The sequence below is a fragment of the Canis lupus genome, chromosome 24, assembly GCF_011100685.1.
Source record: "Canis lupus familiaris isolate Mischka breed German Shepherd chromosome 24, alternate assembly UU_Cfam_GSD_1.0, whole genome shotgun sequence".
Taxonomy (NCBI): domain Eukaryota; kingdom Metazoa; phylum Chordata; class Mammalia; order Carnivora; family Canidae; genus Canis; species Canis lupus.
The window spans coordinates 12,704,803-12,724,365 of record NC_049245.1 but is presented as its reverse complement, the minus strand read 5'-3'; the positions used below and the strand labels follow the sequence as shown (position 1 = coordinate 12,724,365).

Below are 19,563 nucleotides of genomic sequence, written 5' to 3'. Positions count from 1 at the left end.
TTACTAGAAATAGAAGAACTTGATAAAAATATACTAACTGTGAGAGATTTAATATAATCTAAGAATTAGATTTATACAAAATTTAAAAATAAACAAGTACTTAAGAAATCTGAATAATATAGCAGTAGCCTACAAGTATGAAAAATGCTCAGGGACAAGAGAAGTTTTGAGGTGTTTATTTCAGGTTCACAAACATTTTTCTCTATGATCTTAGAAAGCCTTGCCCTAGGCCAGAGAAAAGTAAAGATCCTGATATGAATACATTTATCCACAGACTTTTCTATTCCTGCTTGACATTCATTCCTTCAAGAGGTGTTTCATAATTGTTATGATATAAAAGAAGCTATGCAAATCCTTAATGAATGTAGAAAGCAGTGCTCTATGTTGTCAAAAAATTTATTTTCCATTTCAAAGCTTTTTGACATGTTTTTATTTCTCTTTTGGAAAGAAACAACTAAATATGTTAGCAATCCATCATTTACTTGTACAGTACACAAAGCTTTAAGTCAACGTGCAGTACAAATAGTAAACAGTCTCCCCCATAATTTGAAGGCACCCTGAAAGATTTATTTTTAGAAGGAGAAAACACTAACACATGGGCAATATAAAAAGATGCATTTTGTAAGTATATTTGAAAAGGTAACAACAATAAGCTCCATGAACTTTGCCTCAATTTTATGAAAAGATCCATAACAATTTAACAGATTTTATCTCCGGTTAAATATACCATCATCCACTGGTATGCCACACCAGTTACTAACTCATATTTCAATTATTTCCACATTTAAATTAATTAATATAGTATTGTTATGGAACAACTACTCTGTGGCTGGCCTTTCAGGCAAGTAAATAAGAATTCAAGGGCTCTGGTAATTGATGCAATTTATTAGTGGATTTTAAGGACGCTTTTTAAAAGATGTGGGAAGTAATTCAATAGAATCACTTTATTTACCATTTTACGGAATGTCTGGGACTACATAAGAAGTACTAAGTGTGCAATCACTTTGCAGAGTGGTAACTTAAAGATAAAACTTAATTGAATCCCAGATAAAGATCACTGGCAGAGAATTTAGCCCACGTATTAGTCTGTCTCATAGTCGGTTAGCTTTATTTCAAGCAGTAGGACTATTATCTCCCTTTACTCTCATTCTTCCTGTTACTCAAGTTTGGATGACTCCACTGCCAAATGGCTGAAAGCAAAAATATAAACAAAGTTCAAGTTAAGAATTTCAGTGGTTTGAAGACTTCTGGTGAAAGAGGGGAAAGTTTGTGTCTATTTACCAATCTGCAGGACCTCTAACATTTCACCCATGCTATGCCTGTCCCCTCATTAACAGGAAGCAGCTCTGTTTACCTAGCCTCCTTAGACTGCAAAAAGTCTGAAATCAAATAGGATTATCATTGAGAAGCTACTTTTCAGTTACTTGCTCATAAAAACAAAAGGCATTTTTGTGAAACTCAGAGCATATCCCTTCAGGGGGAAAATATGTCCCCAAACCAAGTGAGGACAGTGAGTCAGGCTAGTTATCTCCCAGATTTCATTCAACTAACAAATGTCTACCCTACAGTTACTCAATATTTGCACCAGAGTTCTGATAAATTCAAGTGCAGTTTACACCTATCCTGCTAAAATACCCAAGAGAGTTATGTGATAAATAGGTAAGGGTGAATAGTGTCACTTGCTAGTAAAATTAAAGTCAAATATTTCCAAAAAATCAAGCTCTCAGACTAACAGTTATTAATCAGATCATGCAAAATAAAATCATGAAATACCAATTTACACTCACTAGATTGGCAGAAAGTTTAGGATGATGAAACTAAGTTTTGGCCTAGACACACTGCTGATGGAGAGTCTGAATTTATATATATATATATATATATATATATATATATATATATATATACACATACACACACACTTTGAAAACAAGTCAACATTATCTTGATGTTATAAATAACCTATGACCCAGAAACTTCACTTCTAGGCATATACCCTAGAAAAACTCTTGAATTCATGCATCTGTAGACACGTACAAAAGATGATCATGGCAGCATTCCTTATAATACCAATTATCGGATAAATCTCAAATGTTCATCAATATAGAGTTGATTCAAAAGAGATATGGAATGGCAATACAATAGGATAGTATACAGCTATTAAGCTAAAAGAGCTATGGGGATCCCTGGGTGGCTCAGCGGTTTAGCGCCTGCCTTTGGCCGGGACGTGGTCCTGGAGTCCCGGAATCGAGTCCCACGTTGGGCTCCCTGCATGGAGCCTGCTTCTCCCTCTGCCTGTGTCTCTGCCTCTCTCTCTGTGTGTGTGTGACTATCATAAAAAAAAAAAAAGTATATTTCAAAAATAAGATGTTGAAAAAAAAATAAGATGTTGGAACAAGAAAAGTCAAAACGATACATACCTTTCTACTCCACTTTTATAAATTCTCAAAATATGCAATACTAAATACACATTTTTAAGAGAAGCATTCATATGAAGCAACATATTTTTTAAAGGGCAAGGAGATGTTAAATCCCAATTTCAAAATAGTGGTTACCTATGGGGACAGGAGTGGGAGGTCACGATATGGAGAAGAAATGTACAGGGAATCCAGCAGTAGAAGCAAACTTCTTTAGCCATGGTTTGTTTTGTTTCTTCATACTTTCCACATGTTATATAGTATATTCCTTTGTGTTCATGAAATAGTTTTAAATTATATTTTCAAACACAATCTCTGGATAGAAAATAGAATAGATTGGAATGAGAGAACTATTGTGTCTAATCAGAAGCTATTGCACGTTACTTTTAAAAGCATACAGGCTTTGCACTCTCGTAAACAAAAGCTTTCAGAATTGGTCTGCAGGGATCCCTGGGTGCGCAGCGGTTTGGCGCCTGCCTTTGGCCCAGGGCGCGGTCCTGGAGACCCGGGATCGAGTCCCACGTCGGGCTCCCGGTGCATGGAGCCTGCTTCTCCCTCTGCCTATGTCTCTGCCTCTCTCTCTCTCTCTCTCTCTCTCTCTCACTGTGTGTCTATAATAAAAAAAAAAAAAAAAAAAAAAAAAACAGAATTGGCCTGCAAAAAAAGTGTGTGTTGGGGGTTGGGATGTTAGCTCACACTTGCAGGCCCTGAAATAAAGTGGTCTCCTTGATAGGTTTGCTCCCATTTGCTACATCGATTTGCATACACTTATACCATTGCATAAATATGTTTAAGCCTACATTAATTTTAGAGTATGCAAAGAAAAATTCTGGGAAGATTGACAAGAACCTACAGCAGTTGTCTCCGACAAGTAGATTTTTTTCATTTTATGGTACAATGTATTGTATTTTTCATTTAACTTTACTTTTAAAATGATTGTATTCTATATTGTAATCAATTGGTTGGTTGGTTTCACTACAGGAGGCCTACGTTTCGGATTAAATGCTTTTTAGAAGGAGGGCAGGGGGTGGGAGAAGAGGCTGCGGACGGGAGGACCGAGGAGCAGGGGCGAGGGCAACCGCCCGGCCCGCGGCGTGGGGAGCGCAGGGCCTCCCGCGGGCGCCCCCTGGCGGGCACCCCCCGGCGGCGCCACCCCCGCCGCGCCGCGCCGCGCCCCCGAGCGGTTGCCCTGGCAGCGGGGCGGGCGTGGCCGCAGCTCACAATCGCCCAGTCCCCGCGGCTCCCACGCCGCCCCCTGCGCTCCCCTGGCGGCGAGCTGGCCACGGCGGACCGGGGCCCATGGACACGCACACCCGCTCCCTGCTGCCCCGCGCGCGCTCGCCTGCTCTGCCCGCGGAGACACCACTCGCGCCTGGGCGCCCAGGCCGGGCTCCGGGAGCCCGAGGTCGCGGCGGGGGCCCGCGCCCGGTGGCAGGGCCCTAGGGCTGGGGCTGCCCGGCGCCCCCGCAGGCCTTCCGCCGCTCTAGGAGGTGAGCCTGGCATCTTGCTGCCTGCACACCTGGCCTTTCCCTTGAAATTAGTTCTTAACCTCCCTCCCCTGCGGGTTTTTCTGAGACGTAACACTGAAAGGGACAGGGGCGCCTGGTGGCCCAGTTGCTGAAGTGTCTGCATTAGGCTCAGGTCATGATCTCAGGGTCCTGGGATAGAGCCCATCTGAAGCTCTGCTCAGTGGGGGAGTCTGTTGTCCCTCTCCCTCTGCCCCTCACCCCTGCTCCTGCTCTCTCTCCCTCCCTCTTGCTCGCTCTGCTCTCTCTCAAATATAGTCATTAAAATAAATAAAACTGAAATAGACACTGTGGCCGTGGCAGAGTTGAAACCCACAGAAATTTGATTTATTCATAACCAGCCTGTGTTAAGGGACTTTGCTAAATATTTTACTAAGATTGTCTCATTTCCTCTTTTTTACAAGCCCCATGGAGTGGGTACTGTCATTTCCATTTCACAGATAAAGAGACTGAGGCACAAACCATGTAGATAATGTGTCCAGATTTATGCAACCAGTTTGTATAAATGACACAGAGAAGGAAGGAATCACCAACAACCAGATCTCCTTGCCTGCAGTCCCACACTCACCACTGTTCCAAGCGTGGTTCCCTTCATTCCTCTTTCTAGCAAACCACCCTTGTATAACAGATTCCTTGGAGAAGTTGATAAGTTCTGTGGATCCCCCACAGGGGGAAAATGGACCTGGACACACACACACACTGCAGATTGTCGAATAATTTCAGAGGTCTCAGGCCCAAACATTGACCTTGGGTCAAGAAATCCTGTTCGATTCCACAGTCTTTTGAGACTGTCTATACAGATGATCTGGCGGGGGTATGCCAAGGTGGCTCCAGGGCCAAACAAAGGTAAAGTATACATAGTGGAGCATGTGTATATATGATGAACCCCCCCAAACCCTGAAAATCAGAGATGTTACACAATTTTTCGAGGAAGCCAGAACTAGAGTGTATTATGCTAAGTAAAATAAGTCAGTCTGAGAAAGACAAACACCATATGATTTCACTCATATGCGGAATGTAAGAAACAAAACAGATGAACATAGAGGAAGGGAAAGAAAAATAAAGATAAAAACCGAGGGGGGGGCGAACCATAAGAGACTCTTTCACTATAGGGAACAAACAGAGTTGCTGGAGAGGAGAAGGTGGAGGGATGGGGTAACTGGGTGTTGGGCATTAGGAGGGCAATTGTTTTATGCAAGTGTTATATACAAGTGATGAATCACTAAATTCTACCTCTAAAACTAATAAATAAACGAACTGAAGAGGCCAGAACTGGAGGGCAGGACTTTTGTTATTTCCTCCAGTGGGGCGAGGCTCTTGGTCAGTCTTGGCAGCAGGTTGTGAAGATCAGCACAGGGCACCACTCGCTCCCCAGCCCTTCAGGGCTTTAGCTGGAAGAGTGCACACTGTAGAACTGGCCCGTGGACTATGGAATTCATCATTATAGTTTGCCTGGACGATGCCGCACGCTGCTAATTCTTTGTTGGGGTCAAGTCCCTGATTAGGACGTCTCTATTCACACAAGTGAGGTGACATAGATTCAGGAGAGTCAATGAGCTATTTGGAAGCACGATATCCTGTTGCGTATATTGTGCCTATGTATGCAGTATGACACGGCACCTACCTAGAATATGGCTGGTAATAACAGAACAAACCATACACAGCTGCTAAAGTAAATATCACCCAGACGTGCAGCGGAGGCCAAGTGACGTGGGGCAGCTCAGGACTCAGTGGGAGCCTATTTACACACATAGTTCTAACCAGCTGTGTTATCTGGTTTCCTAGTCCATCACATGTTATAAACAGATTAGAAGGGAAGAGAGGGGCTACAGCAAACAGGACATTGAAGCCACAGGCCATGTGATGACTGATGTCCCAGGGGCAAAGGAGGAAACACAAAGAAAAGCCAGCAGGCAGACAAGTGGAGAGAAAAGGACGAGGCAGCAATGTGCATTTGACAGTGGTAGTCACTCTTCTCGCTTACCGTGCTCTCCTCCTTGACTTCTCAGGCCCTTCTCAGGCTTCTCTGCAGCCACCAAAACCTCCAGTGCCCCCATAGGCCAGGCTCAGATCTCTCTCTCTCTTGAATTTTGTACCCTACTGCCTTGTGGATTCTGACTCAGCATGTCCCACGCATAACCGTCTACACTCTCTGACCAATCTGGACTGCATCTTGAGCTCCCCATCTCAGACACAGGTAGCCAGTTGCTCAAGCCAGAAACCTTGTCCTTTTCTGGGCATTTTCTTTGGTTCCTTCTGCTCCTCAATCTTCTACTTTTCAGTCATCATTTATTGAGCAACCATTACTTGAATACCTTGCATGAGCCAGGTTCTGGGTGATGGAGAAATAATTTGGTCATTATAATAAAAAAAAAACTTCTGCTCTATGAAGGCTCTGTACTTGTGGGCAAGTCACACAATACATAAATTGAATATATCAGTATCTAGAGATCTATAGAAATGTAACATACAGTAATGTTTCACTTCATTATGAAGGAAAAAAAGGGATGAAGTGACATGGTGGCTGCAGTTTGAATGGTAAGAACTGTCAACCTGTTGGTTTCAGGGCAAAGAACACTCCAGGCAGAGGGAACAAGAAGGTGCAGAGGCAGGAATGTACTTCTGCTCCATAAACAGAAATACGGCCAGTGTGGCTGGAAATCACCTTATCAAGGGAGTTTGGAGTAAAGATCAAGGGCAGAGAAAATGTTCTTACAAGATCATCATGAGGTGTTTGGATTTATTCTGATTACAACGAAAAGCTATTGAACTGCTTTTTTTCTTTAAGATTTTATTTATTTATTCATGAGAAACACACAGAGAGAGGCAGAGGCATAGGCAAAGGGAGAAGCAGGCTCCCTGTGGGGATCCTGATGTGGGACTTGATCCCAGGAACCCGGGATCACAACCTGAGCCAAAGGCAGATGTTCAACCATTGAGGCCAGCCAGGTGCCCCCTGAACTACTTTTAAAAGTTTGGGGAGAAGTTTCTGGCATGAAAGTAGTATTCTATATCCTGATAGGAGTTTGGATTACATAGATATATGCATTTGTCAAAACTCATGGAATGGTACACTTAATTCTTGTAATTTCATTATATATTCAAAAGACAAAGGGAAAAAAAGAACTGTAAGCAAATATCGAACCCCAGCTAAGGATATTGTATGCTGGAATAGGCCTGCAATTTACTTTGAAATGGATCAAAAAATAAGATGGATGAGTGTGGATAGACAGATGGGTAGAGGTGTGATAAAGCAAGTAAAGCATTAACAACAGGATCTCAGTGGTAGATAAATGGATATTCAACTTTTCTTTACATTCAAAAATAGTTATACTAAAATGTTGGAGGTGGAGTTGTCTGATCTACATTTTAAAAAGATTTCTCTGGGGACTGAATAAAGAAGGGGCTCTGGGGGATTGCTAAAGAAGCAGTGAGACAACCTAGAGCCTGTGGCAAGGATTTGGCCTAGGACAGCACCACTGGCAGCTGGTGTCAGGCTATATTCTGAAGGTAGAGTTACAGGATTTGCTGATGGATTTAAAGAGTATGGGGATCTCTGGGGAAAGAAAGGATGAAGAATAACTTCTAGTATTTTCATCTGAGTAGACTCATGGATGGTGATGCCAATATCAAAAGTGGGGAGAACTGGAGAAAGTCAGGGTGCTATCAGCTGTCCTGCTCCGGACATGTTACGTTTTGAATGGCTATTAGAGGTCCATGTGAAAATGAAGTGTCAACAGGTAGAGACATCACTGTGAAGCTCTGCGGAGAGTCGGAGATGTCTGTGAATCTGAGATCAAGCAACCAGACGCCTCACATTGGGATGAAGGTCATGAGACAAGATGAGACCATTGGGGCGGTGTGTGAGAATAGAGAAGAGTCCTGAGGGCTGAGCCCTGAGCACCCCAACAGTTAGGCTTCTGACAGAAGAGGGGAGCCAGAAAAGGAGAATGAAGAGTGGGTGGTGAGGGAGGAGGGGACTAGGCAACGGAGATGTCGTGGTTGCCTAGAGAGACACAGTTCAGAGGAGCAGGCGGTCCCCAGTGCAGCTCACTGCCACAGGGGTGTAGGTGAGGGAGCATGTTTGTGGGAGAAAACGTGATGTAGTTTGAGATTTTGTAGTAAGATGGAACCTTTTCAATTGCAAACAACAGAAACTCAGCTGACTAGCTTATACTAAATTAAGAGGGGTGGGGAGGGCATGTCCTGAGGGCAACCTCTGCCCTCGGTCTCTGGCTCTGTAATAGGCACTCTCCCTGACAGCCAGCACGGCAGCTCATGTAGCCGCGGCCCTCATCCTGCTGCTTAACTGCCTCAGCACACAGCAGTCTTCCATAAAGTTCTAGCAGAAGCATCTCATAGAATGCTGACTGGCTCATGTCTTTCCTGAGCACATGCTTGAGAAATTCACTGCACCTTGGGGAGAGAAGTCACTCACACTGGTGAAGCCTCAGTCTCAGACCCATTCCTATCACAGGGGATAGAAGAGGCAGCCCTATCCAAAATTTTGGGGCGGAAGCTTGCTTGACTTTATCTGATCTACATTTTAAAAATATTCTTCTGAGGACTGAGCAGAGAATAGACCTTAGGGGCCAGTTGCGGAAGCAGTGAGACAAATTAGAAGTCTGTGGCAATGATTTGGCCTAGGATAGCATGACTGCAGGATCTGGAATGGATTCCCAATATGTTAATGGGGTACCTTTCCCAGAAAAAGTGAGGGAAAAAAAAAAAGCAAGCTGGGCATACCTAGTATTACTTACTACTCAATTCAAAAGATTGTTTTTCCATTGGCAGAAGGACATAAAATTACATATTAGAATGTTGATCACAATTTAACAGTGGGGTTATCTAGGAGAATTACAGTTGTCTCTCGATCATTTACCTAACCTCATTCGTGTGCTAGATGACACAGTAATCATCCATCACATTTGGTGTCTCACCAAGCCCAGTAGATTCTTACTTATAATGAGCACCTCAAAATTCCACATGCTCTTTATAACATTTGTTAACTACTAAAGCCTTATGGTCTCTATGTTGGGAGGACATGCTGGTACAGAGCCATAGAGTGGGGAGCTCAAATTCTTACCTTGGCACTTTTGTTAGCCTTACCTTCATGGCTAAAATAGGCTGTGTCAAGGAAGGAGGATTAAATGAAACAAGAAATTAACAAGAAAGCTGCATTGCCAAGGCTAATATTAATTATGATGAAAGATTTATTTTGAAATATTTAACTTTATGCTAGCTGAATAATTCTCTGTATTTATGTGTAATTTATCCTTTTCATAAAATCGGTTGCAATAACTTGCAGTAATAACATAAGAAACAGCGTCTCAGGGAAGACTTAAGATATTATTTAACCCCCCAAAAAGATGACAGAATTAACTTGGAGTTGTATGTTTCTGTTTTTTGTTTTTGCTGCTATAGTTTTAGTTTTGGTCTAGAAAAGCATTTTCAAGAAGGGGTCGAGTATGGCTTTAGCAGACAAGAGACTCGAGAACTTGCAAATCTACAAAGTCCTTCAGTGTGTTCGGAACAAAGACACGAAGCAGATAGAAAAGCTGATCAGGCTTGGATACCCTGAACTAATCAATTTCACAGACCCCATCAATGGACACAGTGCTCTGCACCTGGCCTCTGTTTCCAATGACATCGATATGGTCAGCTTTCTTCTTAGCCTTGGTGCTCACCCTGATGTGCAAGACAAGATGGGCTGTACTCCGACAATGAGGGCTGCAGAACTAGGTCATGAGTTGTCCCTGGAAATATTAGCCAAGGCAAAGGCTGACATGACTAAAGTTGATAATGAAGGAAAAGGTAAGAAAACCCAAGATTCCACCTGGCAGGCGCAATCCACTTTGTAGCCAGAAATCAATAAAGTGGACTTTTTTGCTTTCCAACTTTAGAAGTGAATTACTCATGAGTTTAAGTGAAAAGCCAGGTTCTCACTGCTATACCTAAGGACCCCATCTCCTTATAATTTGAAAATGGTCTTAGGTGCTGAGAGTTTACTCACTTAAAAAGAAAATTAGAGTTAGATTAATCTGTGTTTGGTGGTTTTTCAAAACGTGGAGAATTTTTAGCATGATAAATTTGGTATTACCAAATTCATGATTCATGATCACCGATTATAAAATATAAAATTTCTTGTTTAGAACAAAAGATGAGGGAGAGTATTTCTTATTCCTTTTTATACTTTAGAACTTCAAATAGTACTAGATCTGGACTCCAAAAGGATTTTTGTCCCCTTTCAATAGCAGTCTGATGTAGAAAGGGGTTGTAGTTGGGAACTGGAAGGGCTAAGGTGAATTCTGGCATAAAATCCAATTTTTTTAGGGTCAGTTGAAATGTATTTGGAAATAGCACTTGAAACTGGAGACACGGCATTTCCATGCTCTTTCAGGTGAAACTGCCCCACTTCACTCTATTCTCCATAATCTCATCTTAACACCATGTTTGGGAGTTTCTTGCCCAAATAACTCAAGGTTCCAGAAGGACTTGACACAGCCTCATGAAAATTACCACCAGGCTTAATATAAATTGGTAAATTTAATCAGTTGTTCCAAGGAGTTGCTTCAAATACAAAGCCACTAACATCAGTCCTGTGCTGGAGAAATAAATTCAATTTTTTAGTGTTAATGTTTTCTGAGAGGAACAAAATCTGCTTTTGTAACTCTCTTCAGACTTGGTATTTGATAAGTGACTTTCTTAAAACAATAGAACCTGAGGACAAGAAAAGGAACATTCATTTAATTACTTAATAGTGTTGCATAATGAAATGAATGTCAGATGTATTCAGGGGTCAAATGTGTTTTAAAATGTTAAATTCTGAAAAAGAAAAAAAAGAAGCCTCTCAAAACTATAGCATATCATTTCCCAAAGCGTGTTCCATGGGCCACTGAATCACTGGGATGTTGATAAGCATTACATGCAAAATTGGTTCTACTGTCAAACTTGTTAGAGAAACATTAAATAAAACAGAGACAGGTTGATTTCACATTTGTCAGACAGACTAAAGACAGTGACATTATCCATTCGTCTACGACACTTGAAATAGTTTTTCCTTATGGAATATTACATACCTGGAATTTTGTAAAAAAAAAAAATACTTTGGAGAAACTGTAGTGGTGAATGGTTTGCCTTCTGGAATTTGAATCAAATATAATCTAAAAAAAAGTTGAGAAATATTATATCATAAAATTCTAAAATTGTAAAATTAAAACTAAGCAAGTAAAATTAGAAACAAGATCAAGTGAATTCTTGTAGCAAATGCAACAGCCATATGGTTAATTTCTAAGCTCATTCAAATTAATATTAAACCTATCAAGGTCCTGGGAGATGAATGTATGAGAAAACAATCTGATAAATCACATAGGAAGAATTAAAAATATAAAACTTGGAACAAATATAAATCTTGATACATGCATAACCACCTTGTTAGTACTGCCCCATAGAGACTTGATTCTATATAACCCATGGTAATGCTTATTGCACCGAGAGCCCTGACTTCCCCACATCAACAAATCTAGCTCGCCTTGCACAGCTCTCAGTTTTGGCTGCCACTAGCCCCATTGCTTTGCTTATTCCACAGTCCTTTCTGCCATTATCATCCTATTTTCCAGGGATTGATATATGACTCACTGCACATTGTTCCTAAAGGATAAGCCAAAAAGAAAAAAAGGATAAGCCAAGATTTAAATGGTTAAAATACTTACTGGATCTTTAGAAGGATGTGGGACATACTCTAGGCTAAACTGTGCTTTTGAACAATTTTGCAGAACATGGAAAAGATAAATCTCTAAACCAAGAAGCTCTTTCCTGTATGTTGTCCTGGGGGATTAATTCGTGTCTGTCTATTCTGGAGAACAGAAGAGTGTTGTCTGTTCTCTTTAAGGGGTGAGCTAGACTAGCTGCTAACAGCACCCATTCCATTGGTTCTCCCATTTATAGGAATACATACCCAGTCCTCAATGCCGTATGCAAATTCTACGATCTACCATCTTTGCCCTCTTTTTTGCTTCAGTTTTAGAATGTTAATTAATGTTCTTGTGGCCTAAAGAGTCAGTCCAGATAGACTTCAACTGTGAGTTGCACATGCCTCATTATAAATATCCATTTCCCAAGTACTTTAGGGTCTTTTCTAATGAATTCAGCCTCAACTGGTATTCTCCAGGTGACATTGTTGTTGGTTGTTGTTTTGGTCCACTGTTGCCTACTGTGACTTGTTTGGGTCTTTGAATTTCTATTTTCAACCATGTCCTTGACCATATTTCCGTTTTTAACTGTTCTGAGTAACCCTATTTTAGATATATCAGTTTATATGAAATATAGATTTTGCTTTTATATAAATTGTGGCTTTTAATGATAGAATTACTAACAATTTATATTTAATTAGATGGCCCAAAGGTTTGGCTACAGAATGGTCATTTATTTTTATATAATGAAGGTAAAATATATTTAACATATATAAATATATAAACAAATACATATGAAAATATTTTCCTATATGGTCCATATGCTCTTTATTTTGTTGTGTGTATGTGTCATGTTTTCTAAGGTTAATGGTCTGCTTTTAGTTCTTTTATTTTTTGGTTGTTGGAATGGTAGTATTATTTATTTTTATTATTTACTGATTAATTTTTAAAAATTGAGGTATAATCAGTTTCAGGTGTGCACATAATTTGATATTTGTATGGATTGCAAAATGATCACCACAATAAGTCTAGTTAACACCTGTCACCATATATAGTTACAGATTTTTTTCTTGGGGAGAGAACTCTTTTTGGTTATTTTAATGGCAAGTTTGATAGCTTTTCATATCCATATACATAAACCTTTGTTTATTGAATTAGCACTTTACATGGTATTCTTAACATTTTGTGATGAAAGAAGAGATTAGTACAATAACCTTTTGCATCCTTAAACTTACATGTCTGCTGCTTTTATATATGAAAAATCAGCTTGATAGATACAAAAAACTCCCTGTTTTCTTAAGAAATACTGTAGAGATCCTTTATTTATTTTCTAGCATTGAATGTTGCCATGGCAAAATCTGGAGGCTGGCTTGACTTTTTCTCCTTAGATGACTTGAATGGTTACCCAGACTTTCGCGGGACAAGTCCTCTACCTTGCTTTACCATGCCTTGATGACTGTTCTTAACCCATGTATTTTTTTTTTGAGACCCCAGTATGCTTTTTCAATGTTCAAATTCAAGTTTTTGCTTCAAGAAAGTTTTCTTCTATTATATCTCTACATTTTTCCTGTTCTACATGGTTCTACATGAATGTCAATTATACATACATGTTAACTTTTTTTTGCCTCTCTAGACCATTTCAGCTCTTCCACCATTTTCCTTAGTTTTTAGAGTTTTTCCTCCATGCCTGAGACCATGGTTTTGCTCTCCTTTCTCCAGCTTGACTTTCCTTTCTTCGGTGGTTTTATTTTTTCCTCTACCATTTCTTTCCTAAATTCAGCTGGCTTAATTTCATCTTTTTCTTCTATTTATCTTCTATTGTCCTAATAGCCCTGCTTTTACTCCTGGTCTATCTTTGCATTTTTGTTTTAGAAAAAAGTTATATTTAACTTCTTTGCTCTAATAGAAATAGGTCAGTCAATAATTTTCATGCATATAGTTGTTTCTTGCATTTATTTGTTCTAATATGTACTTTTTGCCTAGCATTTATTATCAGGTTTCTTTCTTATAGTATCTGTGTTTTTCATTGGCCATATGCTGGTTTTCTTGGTGATTACTATTCCTCTTTGAATGAAGCCTCTATTTAGAGTGAGGTCATTACAAAGTCAGTTTGAGGTTTGACTGTTGTTTGCTCAGATTACATAATACCCCTGATTTGTAGTACATTTTTTACATGGATTATGTGGAGGGCCTGTATGTCAGAGTTCCTAGGTGGGGAGATTTGGCATTTTCCTCTCTTCATTGGAACAAAACGAGTTGCCAAAATGGCAGAGCCCTTTGTCATCTACTTTTTCTTCTTAATGCTGCTATACTGACAGCCTCTTTTTAAAATTTTTTTTATTTAAATTCAGTTTGCCAGTGCTCATCCCATCAAATGCCCTCCTTAGTGCCCATTACGCAGTTACCCATCCCCCACCTTCCTCCCCTTCCACAACCCTTTGTTTCCCAGAGTTAGGAATCTCTCGTAGTTTGTCTTCCTCTCTAATTTTCCCTGCTCAGTTTCCCTCCTTTCCCTTACAGTCCCTTTCACTATTTCTTATATCCCGCATATGAGTGAAACCATATGATGATTGTCCTTCTCTGACGGACTTATTTCACTCAGCATAGTACCCTCCAGTTCCATCTAAGTTGAAGCAAATGGTAAGTATTTGCCCTTTCTGATGGCTGAGTAATATTCTATTGTATATATAGACCACATCTTCTTAATCCATTCATCTTTCAATGGATACCGAGGCTCCTTCCACAGTCTGGCTATTGTGGACATTGCTGCTATAAACATTGGGGCGCAGGTGTCCCATGGTTTCACTACATCAGTATCTTTGGGGTAAATACCCAGTACAATTGCTGGATCATAGGATAGCTCTATTTTTAACTCCTTGAGGAACCTCCACACTGTTTTCCAGAGTGGCTGCACCAGTTTGCATTCCTACCAACAATGCAGAAGGGTTCCCCTTTCTCCACATCCTCTCTAACATTTGTTGTTCCCTGTCTTAATTTTTGCCATTCTAACTGGTGTGAGGTGGTATCTCATTGTGGTTTTGATTTGTATTTCCCTGATGGCAAATGATGTGGAGCATTTTTTCATGTGCTTGTTGGCCATGTGTAGGTCTTCTTCAGGGTTTTCTTCTGTTCATGTCTTCTGCCCATTTCATGACTGGATTGTTTGTTTCTTGGGTGTTGAGTTTGAGAAGTTCTTTATAGATCTTGGATACAGCCCTTTATCTGATATGTCAATTGCAACCCACTCTGTAGGTTGTCTCTTAGTTTTGTTAACTGTTTCTTTTGCTGTGCAGAATCTTTATCTTGATGAAGTCCTAATAGTTCATTTATCTTGATGAAGTTCCTAATAGTTCATTTTTGCCTTTGTTTCCCTTGCCTTCATAGATGTGTCTTACAGGAAGTTGCTGTGGCCCAGTTCAAAAAGGTTGCTTCCTGTGTCCTCCTCTAGTATTTTGATGGATTCTTGTCTCATATTTAGATCTTTCAATCATTTTGAGTTTATCTTTGTGTATGGTGTAAGAACGGTCCAGTTTCATTCTTCTGCATGTGGCTGACAGGCTGCTTCTTATAAACATAGCTGGTCTGCACATTTAATCATTCAGTACCATCTCTTTTGTCACTCTGCAGTTTTAGAGGGCACAAAGCAACCCACCAATAGCCCTCTGGCACACACAGTCCTATATGTGGGATACAGACTGCAAGATGCCAAATACCCGGTTGACAGGGGCTCACATCAACACTCACATTCTTCCCTGAATCAGGTCCTATCACATGTGATTGTGACTGTTTTCTATCAGAGGTTGACTATTTTTCCCTCTGTCTCAGTGTTTCAGTTGGTTTCAGAAGAAAAAGCAAGGCAGCTACACCTCTGCTTGGCCACCTTCAATTAGGCAATTATGAATTTCAAAATTATTTGTTTTTCTTTGCTATCTGGTTCAAATATATAGACGCTATTAATTAAGCTCTCTTTGGGAATTCTATTTTTCTACAGGCATTTTGTTTTACTGCATTTTACCTACTAAGCGGCATTATCGCTGTGCATTGATTGCCCTGGAACATGGTGCAGATGTCAACAACTCTACCTATGAAGGAAAACCAATATTTCTTAGAGCTTGTGAAGAAGCACATGATGTTAAAGAGACATGTCTGACATTTTTGGAAAAAGGAGCCAATCCAAATGCTATAAACTCAGTATGACTATTCCTGTGATTATAATATTCCTTTCTTTTTCAGTTATAGTGTTTTAGTAGTGTAATTTTAGCATTTAAATATGGTAAAATTATCCTGTTAACTTATAGCCTGTTCATTTCTATTCAAAATGTTTTTAAGATGATATACTCCCATTATCTTTCTATTGCCATGATTCTACAGTCTATTTCCTAATTACATTTGGAAAATTGGTGTTTATTATGCATAATGGTAAAAGATCATTAAAGAAAATAGAAAAGCTATCACTGATACCTAATAAAAATGTATCTTTTTCAAGGAAAATATGTAGTTCTGCTATTTCCTTTATCCATTTTTCTACCTCTCCTCATTTGGCCCATTTTATTGAGTTTTCTAATTATTTAATAGGCATTTCCAGACAATAGAAATCCATTTTTTTTCTCATTAGAAAACACCTATAACCTAATTTTAACATATATTTTACCCTTTTTTCTCCCTTTTGTTCTACTTTCTTTGAAAAAAAAAAGCACTTTTTAGCCTGATCTTTTTCACGGGGACATCTGGTATACCCTTGACTCTGATATTGGAACTCTCTATATTGACCTCTATGCCGATTTCATTTTTCCTATTTGCTATGTAAAATAAAGATGTAGAGAATTAAACATGCTAGTATGAATCTGAGGCCAAATGGATTTAGGTCATATTTATACCAAACTATTGTTTAAGATGACAGGTTTCACCAGCGTTTGATCTGTTTCCCATCCAGTCCACAGGTCGAACAGCTTTAATGGAAGCATCAAGAGAAGGAGTGATAGAACTAGTTAGAGGGATATTGGAAAGAGGAGGTGAAGTGAATGCCTTTGACAATGACAGACAACATGCTGCACATTTTGCTGCCAAAGGAGGCTTTTTTGATGTAATAATCTGCTCTTTATTTTTTTTTTTGCTCTTTACTTTAAAATTCGTTGCTCACCCCATTTCTTCCCTTTCTTCAAAATTTTTAAATACATAGATTACACTAAGAATTTTTCCAAGTTACCATTTTGATTTCCCTGAATAATTCTAAAATTATATTTTAAACCAAATATTATTTTTAAAAAACATTTTCTAGCTCTTTATTCAGTTTTATCTGCTTGCCAAGTTTATTCATTTAATATTACTAATAATGTTTTTCTGCATTCTTAACTATAGCAATTTAAAAATTTTGCCAAGGAAGACTACTTTATTTTATGCCTCCATTACTTATTAGAATCTTCAAAATATGGCAAAATTGAATTGTGAGAACAATTCCAACATACTCTTATCTCCCTGATTTTTTGCGTGCATCTAATGACTCATCTCAATTTTAAACTCTCAAGTATTCCAGTTACCTGATTATACCAGCAAAGAGATATCTCATAGATGTAGTGATGTTGCAGAAATGAGATAGGAATCAATGCTATCTGATTTTTTTAAATTCTGATTTACATCTAAAATTTATTGACTCAATTTTCTAAGTTTTAACAATTATCTTTGTTTTTGTCATTGAGTCTCTTCCCTGTAATAAAAATACACATATAATAGAAGTCACATTTGGTAAAGAATTTGCTTCCCTGTTGATGTTTCCTGTAGGCCGATACTTTCTAGAATTGTTAGAATTCACCAAGATGCGTGCCCCAGCTGAGTATAGAATTTTCTAAATTTGATCAACAGTATTTGATAAAACTTTTGGCAATGGTGGAAAAGTTGTATATCTGTGCTGTATAAAACAGTAGCCACATGTGGATTTTCAGTATTTTAAATATAGCTAGTGAAACTAAGGAATTGGATTTTTAAAAATTGTTTTCTATTTAATTCAATTTAATTTTAAATAGCCACATGTAGCCTAAGCAACTATTGGAAAACAGGTTTAGATGCCAGTCTTCGTTCAATAAATGTACCTTGCTATTCCTCTACAATATCTACTGTTTATTTTGCAGATATTGAAGCTTCTTTTTGCTTACAACGGAGACATGGGGCTGATTGCAATGAATGGGAACACACCACTTCATTATGCTGCCATGGGTGGTTTTGCAGATTGCTGTAAATACATAGCTCAGCGAGGTAAAATTGTCTAGCAATTTTATACCTAATATGCTTAAATTCTGTGTTCATCTACAACATGAGTTACCCATGAATCAAGGCCTATCACTTGTCAGTTGCTTATCTTTTTCAATAGACTAATCTCAGTTATATATGTAGAAAGAAAATTGAAAACTTTTTCTTACTCTACCTTCTATCAAATCATGAATCTGATCTTAAAGTGATGAAAACTTGTTTTCTCAAATATTTTTAGGTCATTGTTAAAAATCTAAACAGGAGTATTCATGGGTCAACTAATTAAAATGCTTATAGTTATTAAAAGCCTTTTAAAAATGTCAACTTCAATCTGAAGGACAGACACTAAAAACCATGTCTTTTCTTTTTAAAACCATGCCTTTTAGTCTGAATCCCTAGTTATTTTATTTTTAAAATGTTTAATTGTGTCAAGTGCAAAGGATAACTTTTCTAATAACTTTGAAATTGGGAGAAAATACTTTAGGGAGAAATATGAAATAAAATAAAAATTTTCATGGAATATTTGAAATGTAAGTAATAGTTTAGATTTCCCTGTAGTTTCTAGGTATTAATTTCAGCATATAAAGTATGTACGTATAGCTTAATGTATTCCTTAAAATGGTAATATTAGCTAATGAAGTTTATGGATCAATTTGGTGTTAATTACATGCTTACTGGCTGTATATTAAAAGCTTTTAGTGCTTTGTTAGAAGTGGAACTGCATTCTGCTGAACTTTATGATAGTGTCTTTTTCTTTTTTCCAGTTTGAAAAATAGGCCAAAACTTAGAGTCTGTCCTATGACTCTAGAATAGAGCAAAGTGTTTTGTTTCTCAGTCCTCTACGCAGGCAGAGAATTTTAGAAGTCCCTGGGACCTAAAGATCCTATACTGTACCCACTAATATAAATAGGACTAATGTGCCTGCATAACTAATAGTGTAATAATTGATTTTATGAACTCATAAAAGCTCATATTCTCCCTCCATCCCCCCCAATAATAAACACTTTTAATAAAAGAAAATATATCAAATCATGCTTTTGCCCCAATAAGTTGTCTCATCAATCTTGTTTTCAAATCTGTCACTATCAGCAATTTATTCTGACATTTCATTTTTAACATTCCATATTTCTAAAAAGTAAAGATCTACCCAGATTAAGACAAGTTTCTTCAACTTTAACATGTTGACTGCTTTAATGTTGGGACAAACATCTCCAGAAACATACTCTATTATTTATGTAATCCTGGGAAATAGTCACAGAAAGCAAACTGGGAAGCACATTTGGCCAGAGCTTGGACCACAACAAAGGCCTTGCCCAATCGTGCAAAAAAGTATCATCTTCCTGGCAGTCATAAGACTGGATCATGTTTCTAAAAGAAGTGTCCAAAAGCATTCTAAGTTCTGTAGCATGTTTGGAAGTATGACCACTCCATTAGATCTTATGTGGGTGACCCAGTGCCATAGCAGAAGTGTTAACCAGTTATATGTCCACCTTTTGAATCTTAGATCTAAGGCAATCAGAACAGCAACAAACAATGCATTAGCAATGAAATCCTCATTTCTGAGTAAACTCCCTGGGTTTAGTGTCTTCTATACTTAAATGTGAAGGCTGGATTCTGTTCCTACATTAAACTATCTTCTTCAGTATTTTCCTCTTTTACCCCTGGTCCTGTTGCTGGTGCAATTTACAG

The 19,563-nt window shown here is 38.7% G+C and overlaps 1 protein-coding gene across 9 annotated transcripts in view; it reads left to right on the top strand.

Annotated features, from left to right (window-relative positions):
- The first annotated feature begins 3,753 nt into the window (after nt 1–3,753).
- ANKEF1 (ankyrin repeat and EF-hand domain containing 1) overlaps nt 3,754–19,563 on the top strand; it is a 34,594-nt gene continuing 18,784 nt past the window's right edge. For 2 of the 9 annotated variants that reach the window (XR_005377573.1, XM_038571616.1), the window contains exons 1-4: nt 9,409–9,754; nt 15,623–15,822; nt 16,565–16,714; nt 17,757–17,880. Coding sequence is in view for 7 of the 9 variants with exons in the window: in XM_038571616.1 (XP_038427544.1) it covers nt 9,409–9,754; nt 15,623–15,822; nt 16,565–16,714; nt 17,757–17,880 (820 nt within the window). In the remaining 2 variants the exon portion in view is untranslated. Of the gene's footprint in view, nt 3,905–4,488; nt 4,787–5,987; nt 6,138–6,650; nt 6,671–9,364; nt 9,755–15,622; nt 15,837–16,564; nt 16,715–17,756; nt 17,881–19,563 lie in introns of those variants that run through there. The other 7 variants (XR_005377574.1, XM_038571617.1, XM_038571619.1 and 4 more) reach the window with 7 other exon arrangements.